The sequence below is a fragment of the Triticum dicoccoides genome, chromosome 2A (assembly GCF_002162155.2).
Source record: "Triticum dicoccoides isolate Atlit2015 ecotype Zavitan chromosome 2A, WEW_v2.0, whole genome shotgun sequence".
Classification (NCBI taxonomy): Eukaryota; Viridiplantae; Streptophyta; class Magnoliopsida; order Poales; family Poaceae; genus Triticum; species Triticum dicoccoides.
The window spans coordinates 770,193,203-770,202,410 of NC_041382.1; the positions used below are offsets into that span (position 1 = coordinate 770,193,203).

The window sequence follows — 9,208 nt, forward strand, 5'->3', positions numbered from 1 at the left end:
CATTGGACTAAATAAAGATCCAACAACCGACCTTCATTCTTCTACCTCCAGCTTTCTTCCTCCAACAATTCCTCTCCCCATGAAATCGACTTACCAAATATGAAAATTCAGTCAACTTAACCCAATATGAAAATTCAGTCAACTTACATATAGCCACCGCGTGGAAATTAATATCGGAATTTTTGGAAAATCGACAATATATAAACAATGAACTATGTTATCTTTCTTGCCAAACAATGCACGATGTAGATTTATGACTTTGGGTGTTGGTCAGTCGGTACGTAGTTCAATCATAATAATCGTACTAAGCTATGAACAGCAACTCCTAGTAAAATCTTAGAGCTCGTCGTGGTCATCGTCCTCCTCGGCGGCGCCGTCATGGCCACCCCCGGCGTTCTGGTAGGCAGCGGCGAAGGCGGGGCTGCACACATCCTCCAGCTCCTTGAGCTTCTCCGCGTAGTCGTCCTGGTCAGCGTCCGGATTGGCCTCGAGCCACTCGCCGGCCTCCCTTACCGCCTCCCTGACCCTTTCCCTGTCGTCGCCGTCCATCTTGGCCCCCAGCTCGCCGTCGGCCGTCGTCCGGGTGCTGTAAACGTATGCCTCCAGCTTGTTCCGCGCGTCCACCCTGTCCCTCACCTTTCTGTCCTCCTCCGCGAACTCCTCCGCCTCTTGCACCATGCGCTCGATCTCCTCCTGCGAGATGCTACGGCCGGCGCTGCTGATCTCGATCTTCTCCGACCTGCCCGTGCCCTTGTCCGCCGCCCCCACGTGCAGGATGCCGTTCACGTCCACCTCCAAGGTCACCTCGATCTGCGGCGTGCCCCTCGGCGCCGGCGCGATCCCGGTGAGGTCGAACTTGCCCAGCAGCCGGTTGTCCTTTGTCATGCTCCGCTCGCCCTCGAACACCGTGATGGCCACCGTCGTCTGCCTGTCCTGGTACGTGGTGAACATCTTGGTTCTCTTGGTCGGGATCGGCGTGTTCCGGGGGATCACGCTCGCCATCACGCCGCCGGCCGTCTCGATGCCGAGCGTCAGCGGCGTCACATCCAGCACCACAACCTCCTTGGCGTCGCCGCGCACGATGCCGCCCTGCACCGCCGCGCCGTAGGCCACGGCCTCGTCGGGGTTGACGCCCTTGTGGGGTTCCTTGCCGCCGAAGTAGTCGCGGAGGAGCTGCTGCACCTTGGGGATCCTGGTGCTGCCGCCGACCAGCACCACCTCGTCGACGTCGCCCTTGGACAGCCCGGCGTCCGCCATGGCCTTCTTCACGGGCGCCATGACCTTGCGGAAGAGGTCGGCGTTGAGCTCCTCGAAGCGGGCCCGGGTGAGCGGCTCCGACAAGTCGACACCGTCGGCCAGCGACTCGACCTCCACGCGGACCTGGAGCTGGGTGCTGAGCGCCCGCTTGGCGCGCTCGCACTCGCGGCGAAGCTTGCCGAGAGCGCGCGCGTCGCCGGAGATGTCGACGCCGTGCTTCCGCTTGACGAGCCGGATGAAGTGGTCCATGACGCGCTGGTCGAAGTCCTCGCCTCCGAGATGGGTGTCGCCGTTGGTGGCAAGGACCTCGAAGACGCCGCCGTCGAGCGCGAGCACGCTGACGTCAAAGGTGCCGCCGCCGAGGTCGAACACGAGCACGTTCCGCTCCTTCCCGTCGGCCACCTTGTCGAGGCCGTAGGCGATGGCGGCGGCGGTGGGCTCGTTGATGAGGCGGACGACGTTGAGGCCGGCGATGGCGCCGGCGTCCTTGGTGGCCTGGCGCTGCGCGTCGTTGAAGTAGGCCGGGATGGTGATGACGGCGTCCCGGACCTTCTCGCCGAGATACGCCTCAGCCGTCTCCTTCATCCTGGTGAGCACCATGGCGCTCACCTCCTCCGGGCTGAGCGTCCGCACGTCGCCGGCCTTGACCTTCACCTCGAGGTGCGGCTTGCCGTTCTTGTCCACCACCTTGAACGGCAGCAGCTTCATGTCCCGCTGCACCTCGGCGTCGACGAACTGCCTGCCGATGAGTCGCTTGGCGTCGTAGACGGTGCGGAGCGGGTTGGCGGCGGCCTGGTTCTTGGCGGCCTCGCCGATGAGGCGCTCGCCGGAGTCGGTGAAGGCGACCCAGGAGGGGGTGATGCGGTTGCCCTGGTCGTTGGCGATGATCTCCACGCGCCCGTTCCGGTACACGGCCACGCACGAGTAGGTCGTGCCCAGGTCGATGCCGATCACCGGCCCGCCGTTGCCGTTGCCGTTGCCGGAGCCCTTCTCCTTCGCCGCCGCCGCCGCGGCCGGGGGAGCCGCCGTGGCCGCGAGGAGCAGCACCGCGAGCAGTAGCCCGTGCAACTTCGTCGCCCGAGCCATGGCGCCGGCGATCGATCGATCTCTTTTTCGAAGCTAACTGCAAGTACGTAGCAGGACGAGGACGTGGTGCGGCTGCTATTTATGGCGCGAAGAGATGCCTACGTACAGCGACGGCGTGGCGTGGACGAATCGGAGGCTGCTTCCGACGCGGTCTGTCCCTCGGGAGCGCGGTGACACGCGTGGGAGTCCATCTGGGCCGTTGGTTTCCACGATCGGGCGGCAGCGAGGGCTCATGACACGCTGGCGGGAACCGGGCTGGCTGCTGCGTGACGTGTTGGCTGTCAACAAGGATGTTCGATCATGATTCCAACAAAAAAATATTCGGCTTTGCTAGAACTTATGTTGCTGAGTTTTAATTATGTCTCATTCACTTTTATAGCCATTGAATTGATACTATAAGATGCGTGTGTGCTGACGTGGTTTGTAGTACTATTTCTATCTGTTTTTGTTTTCAGGTGAATGAGACCAAATTATATCTCATCTAGATGAGTCCTAGGCACTCCCAAAAATATTCGTTCCTGGCCCCGTGTCGTAGGCAACACGTGTATAACTATCTGATGATAGGTATCGCCCAATAGATTCAAAATTCAGAAATTCCAAAAGTCGTCTAGAATTTTACTAGGTTCAAATCATCTCTGAGCAAATTTAAATTTTATTCAAATCTATTTTGAATTCAAGGGTGCATTGTAGGATCAATGGAGTGTATCGCTGAATTTGAAGGACGCTGCGTCAAAAGAGTTGTATGTGACATTGTTTGGATATAGACAGCCAAACACTTGGATTCATACAACATCATTTCAACAGGCAACTTCGTGACCTGATTTTCTTCAATCACAGCAGAAAATTATCTTCACACTTGACCTGTTTTTTTAAAATACTGAAGAAATGCTTACATTCTCGGCAACAAACTGTGACCTGAGCTGACGATGGTCAAAATTTTCAGTTTCTTCCTTACTTTGAGTGAACCGGATATTCTTTACAATCTATCTTTGCCAAACACAAATTTTAGATTTATTGTCTTCTACGATGAAAGCATCAGTATGTATGTGTGTGACAAGTCTGTTTGGGCACATATGTGTGCAACTCAACAATTTCTTTTTGAATACTCTCCCATTTTCCTAGTTCAGGACAAGAAACGTTGAGGCGAGAGTAACTTGTTTAAAATCCACATTTGTTCATGTCCATGAAAAAGAAAATGTTCATGCAGTCCACGTTGAAATCACAACAGAAAATCGAAAAGCGATATGCGATGAACGGCTAATTTGAAGTTCAACAGAGTAGCAAGCACACACTAGTATAGATATGGTCCATTTTAAAATCCCTTGTCGCACAAGGAAGCCTGAAACCATGTGTGGTGTGAACAACACCATGTAGGTGTGACAAATTGCTCCGTAACTCCCAATCAATTGAGGTCTTCGATTTAGGATACTTCACTTGAATTACTTCCTTCATAACTTGATCAACCATCACTCAACATATGAGTTCATCATAATCTCATCTTCAAGACATATATACAATTCCGCTCTTAAATCATTCTCTCAAGATCTTGATCCATCATGACTGAACTCATAAGCCTAAGCATGTCGTTGAGTTCCTTCAATAAATGCCATCTTGGTCACTTCTTGTACATCACATGGACTACATCTTGATTATTGATTCAACCACATAACTTAAGCTTGATACTTTGGAGTCTATTTCTTTGCTTATAATATATTCATCACTAGAACTCAGTGATCTTAATGCATATCTTGGTCTTGATGGAATTCATTCCAACTTGATCCAATCTCCTTCATGCATCACATATGTAACATATCTCAATACAATGGTTGTTCCATAGGAATTTCCAATCATTACCAACACTTAATGATGTCTTTATCTTGATGGCTTTCATCAATCCACACAATAATTTTCATGCATTTCCTTTTACTTCAAATGCATATCAATGACAAGCATGTCCATAGGAATTGCCATTAGTTACCAAAACCACACATGGGTACTAAATGCAACTTTACCGATACACCCCCTCCTTGTGCATCATTGTTCTACAGTCAACCATCGCCCCGCTTGATGTCGTCCACCATCCGTTGGCAAGGAGTCACCGCTTGTTCCGCCTCCCATCTCCGATGATGACCCACCTATAGAATGCTTTGTCTTCATCTGTGTCATTGTTCTGCCCCTAGAACTGCAAGCTCCCAAACATGCCTTGGATCTGTTGAACACTTCAAGCTCAGGTGGCAGTTTCAGGCTTCCTTGTTTATATGGGTGAACTGTTCCATTTTAATAACCTAGAAATGGTTTAGTTCGTGCTTCCGAGTTACAAATCTGTGAATGTTTTTATGGTGTGGTTATGTCCAACAATCTCCCATATACAATGGTCAAGTTGTGAATTTGATGGTGGTGCTAAGTTAATTTTATGTCCAACGTCCTCTTGTATACAACGTCCTTGGGTCAAGTCAGTGCCAACAAAATTAGAAAACAAAAATAATACTCCCTCCATTTTTATTTAGTTCACATATTAGCTTTGGTCAAAGTCAAGCTTTACAAACTTTGACCAAGTTTATATACAAAAATATTAAGATATACAATAACAAATCAACAACATTAGATTTATTATTAAATGTACTTTCACATCTTATAGATTTATTATGATAAATGTCTATATTGTTTTCTATAAACTTGGTCAAACTTTATGAAGTTTGACTTCAGTCAACTCTAATATGCAGAGTAAATAAAAACGGAGGGAGTAGTAAATAAATTTTGAATTCATTTACTACTGATGACTGAAAAATAAATGTCTCCAAACAATAGAAATCTAAATCTAAATATTGTAGGAAAAATCATATATGCATATTATTTTAGTATGCCTAGTTCTAAAATTATATGATGTAGTTGGATGGGTAAATCGAACTCAATTGCTATTTCCAATTTATATTAATTCATATTAAATCTTGTGGAACTAAAATCTCCAGTTAAGGTTTTGTTATTCCTTATGAACTTAATACTATTAATTTTCTCATACTCATTTTTATCTTTATTTTTACAATCTCATAAATAGAATCCGTTCCTGGCCCTACTTTTCAGGCTATTACAGTTTTTGAGAAGATGCAGGCTATTGCATGTATAAATATCTCTCTTATGAATATGCCCCAAGAGGTTTATTCAAACTTAATTCGGGCCTCCCTGAAAAATAGGAAATTCCAAATATATCTGATAAGTATGGCTCGAAAATCCTATATGGACGTCACCGGTATTTTGGGATTTTGAGGAAAATATTTGGGAGCTATCTCAGCTAATTTCCATTGGATTCAGACAAGTTATTTCTAGAATAAGATTCAGACAGGTTTTGACCAAATATAAATCTGGTTTGGATTAGCTTTAAGTCTAGAGTGAAATTTTAAGGTAAAAACTACGCCCACCACCCGCCCTAGTTTTAAATATAAGCCGTGTACGTTTAGTGTAACCCGAGGATTTCTAAGTTCGACTAAGTTTTTATAGAAAAACCATATATTTTTACAATATCAATCAACATGATGACAACTCAAAAAAAGTATATCCTTCGTGAACTATATTTATAATGATGTATTTATTTGATAGCCCAGATATCTGCACCTGTATCAGAAATGTGGTCCAACTTCGGGTTTCTTTACTCAGGACAAAATTTATTGGTCAGTGGTGCGAGTCTTGCGCTAACGAACCTGCCAATAGGCGTGCACACATGAGATGGCTGATGTTGCAACCAACGATGCGAGGAGCTACAACGGATGCACGATGGTGCTGGGATCTCAACAAACGGCGATCACCGGCATTATAGTGACAATCGAGCGATGTTGCAACCATCGATGGATGTGCTGCAAACAGCGACGACGGAGCAGTAATCGTTGTTAGTGGTGCTGTGACCGAGGATGACAAAGCTGCAACTGTTGACGGTGGTGCTGTGGTCGTGGATAGCAGAGCTACAACCGTTGACGGCAAAGCTATGACCGGCTTTTTGCATCAACGTCGTGGGGGTGAGGGGCTAGTGCATACGGAGGAACGCGATGCTGTGATGGAGACACAACTTGTTGCAAGTCCAGGCTCGACGACAATGGCCACCACGTCAGAGCGGCCCTCCTGCAAAGCATTGTGATAGCATCACGACGGGCGCGTGGCATGCTGCGAGTCGACCTAGGCGGCGCAAGTACGAGGGTGGTGTTTTTTTCTGTTTTTGCAGGGGAGGTGACAGGCTTGGAAGGAAGACACTGGGAGAGATCTAACGATTCACGTACGAGGAATCGTGGGGCCGGCAACACGACCGATCAGGGACTGCAATCGATCAACCGACGCCTCGCACCCTCCCCTTTCGCTCCCAACGCGACGCGGCGGATCTACCTGCAGCAGCCACAGTGCCATACATTGTCCTCAATCCAACCTCTCGGGGGCGCGTTGAAAGCACAAGTGCTCCCTAGATGGTTTTGATAATTGATGACAACATATCTCTTGTTGGACTAACATTTCTATCTAGCATGTTTCAGATAAGTTCAACAATGGAGTGGCATGGACTAAAGGTTGTGGGAACTCCTTCAAGATACTAAGGACAAAGGATTGGCTAAAGCTTCAAGCTCAAGACTCTTCATTTTACATTTTAGTGATCCAAGATCACATTGAGTCCATAGGAAAAGCCAATACTATCAAGGAGGGATGAGGTGTTGCTTAATGAGCCTCTTGCTTCATGTGCTTAATGATATGCTCCAAAATCCTCAGCTACTTTCCCACTTCCACATATGACCTAAACCCAAAGCCAAACTTGGACCTACCGATTATTCCTATCCGGCGCCACCGAGTTTCACTTGTCATAAGCCACTGCCAAACCCTAGCAATTCGGTTCTACCGATAGGGATCTCGGTCTCACCGAGATGGGATTGCAAACTCTCTGTTTCCCTTTCATAACTTTTCGGTCTCACCAAAAGAGCGGATCGGTCCCACCGAGATTGCAATGAAAATTCAGTGTTTCCTTTTTGTAACTTTCCGGTCTCACCGAAAGAGCAAATTGGTCCCACCGAGTTTACCTGACAACTCTCTGGTTAGCTTATTACCAAACTCGGTCTCACCGAGTTTGTGTAATCGGTCTCACCGAGATTACGTTATGCCCAAACCCTAACCATATCGGTCCTACCGAGTTGCATGTCAGTCCCACCGAAAATCTCTAACGGTCACTAGGTTTACCTTTTCGGTCCGACCGAGTTTGTTGATTTGGTCCCACCGAGATTGGAAAACTATGTGTAACGGTTGGATTTTGTATGGAGGCTATATATACTCCTCCACCTCCTCTTCATTCATGGAGAGAGCCATCAGACTAAGCCTACACTTCCAGCATCCTATTTCTGAGAGAGAACTACCTACTCATGTGTTGAGGCCAAGATATTCCATTCCTACCATATGAATCTTGATATCTAGCTTTCCCCAAGTTGCTTTCCACTCAAACCTTCTTTCCACCAGATCCAAATCCTATGAGAGAGAGTTGAGTGTTGGGGAGACTATCATTTGAAGCACAGGAGCAAGGAGTTCATCATTAACACACCATTTGTTACTTCTTGGAGAGTGGTGTCTCCTAGATTAGCTAGGTGTTACTTGGGAGCCTCCGACAAGATTGTGGAGTTGAACCAAGGAGTTAGTAAGGGCAAGGAGATCGCCTACTTCGTGAAGATCTACCGCTAGTGAGGCAAGTCTGGTGGGATAGACAAGGTTGCTTCTCCGTGGACCCTTCATGGGTGGTTGCTTCTTCGTGGACCCTTCGTGGGTGGAGCCCTTCGTGGACTCGCGCAACCGTTACCCTTCGTGGGTGGAGCCCTCTGTGGACTCGCGCAACCGTTACCCTTCGTGGGTTGAAGTCTCCATCAACGTGGATGTAGGATAGCACCACCTATCCGAACCACGGGAAAAACATCCGGGTCTCCAATTGCGTTTGAATTCTCCAAACCCTTCCCCTTACATTCTTGCAAGTTGCATGCTTTACATTCCGCTGCTCATATACTCTTTGCATGCTTGCTTGATATGTATTGTGTATATTGAAATTGTGCCTAAAACTCCACTCAAACCAAAAAGGCCTAAAAATTGCAACTTTAGCACTAAGTGTCTAATCACCCCCCCCCTCTAGACACATCTACTTCAAGGTCCTAGAAGTGGTATCAGAGCTTTGGTCTCCATTGCCTTGGTTTAATCACCATTGGAGGAAGATGGATGTGTCTACCTTAGGGAGTCTTAGACATAGAGTGCCTATTCTTGATGGAGAGTATTTTCATGAGTGGAAAAATGAGATGCTTGTAATTTTCAATCAATATCATTTGAACAAGTATATTGCTAGCCCTTGTGCACCTCATATTGATCCTTTGCATCCTACCCTAGATGAAGATATTGACATGATTCGCAATCTTAGAACTATTGAGCTCATCATTAGAGGATTTCCCAAAAATTTGATTGCTAGTTTGCCTACTCTTAATTGTGCCTATACTATATGGAAATTTCTTGAGGAACGATTTCCCGATCATTCCTTGAAAACTTTGGATGAAATTCTCCATAAATCTATTGCCTTGAGTAAGATGAACTCTAGTGATCCTAGTTTTGGTAATTGTCTATTTGAACTTACCAATCTTAAGCATGCTAAAGGAGATGTTGGAATCATTAGTGATATCATATTCGAAGCTATAAGAATTCATAAAAGTGACCACTTTGATGATCATTTATCTAATGAATTACCCTCTCTAGGAAATGATGAGTCACAAGATCATGATGAACATGGATACTATGATGATGATGATGATAGTGACTTCGATCTTGATGATGCAATGAGACATTTTGGTCTTATGGCAAATCTTCGGGGATATCAATC

The 9,208-nt window shown here is 47.0% G+C and overlaps 1 protein-coding gene across 1 annotated transcript; it reads right to left on the reverse strand.

Annotated features, from left to right (window-relative positions):
• Positions 1–238: 238 nt before the first annotated feature.
• Positions 239–2,366, reverse strand: LOC119352431 (heat shock 70 kDa protein BIP5-like). Its single transcript, XM_037619065.1, has one exon. It carries the CDS (start codon positions 2,341–2,343, stop codon positions 337–339), a length of 2,007 nt encoding a protein of 668 aa, XP_037474962.1. The 5' UTR covers positions 2,344–2,366; the 3' UTR covers positions 239–336.
• Between the last annotated feature and the right edge of the window lie 6,842 nt (positions 2,367–9,208).

Excerpts from the sequence above, each read along its gene's own strand:
- LOC119352431 (XM_037619065.1), bottom strand. The coding sequence starts at position 2,343 with ATGGCTCGGGCGACGAAGTTGCACGGGCTACTGCTCGCGGTGCTGCTC.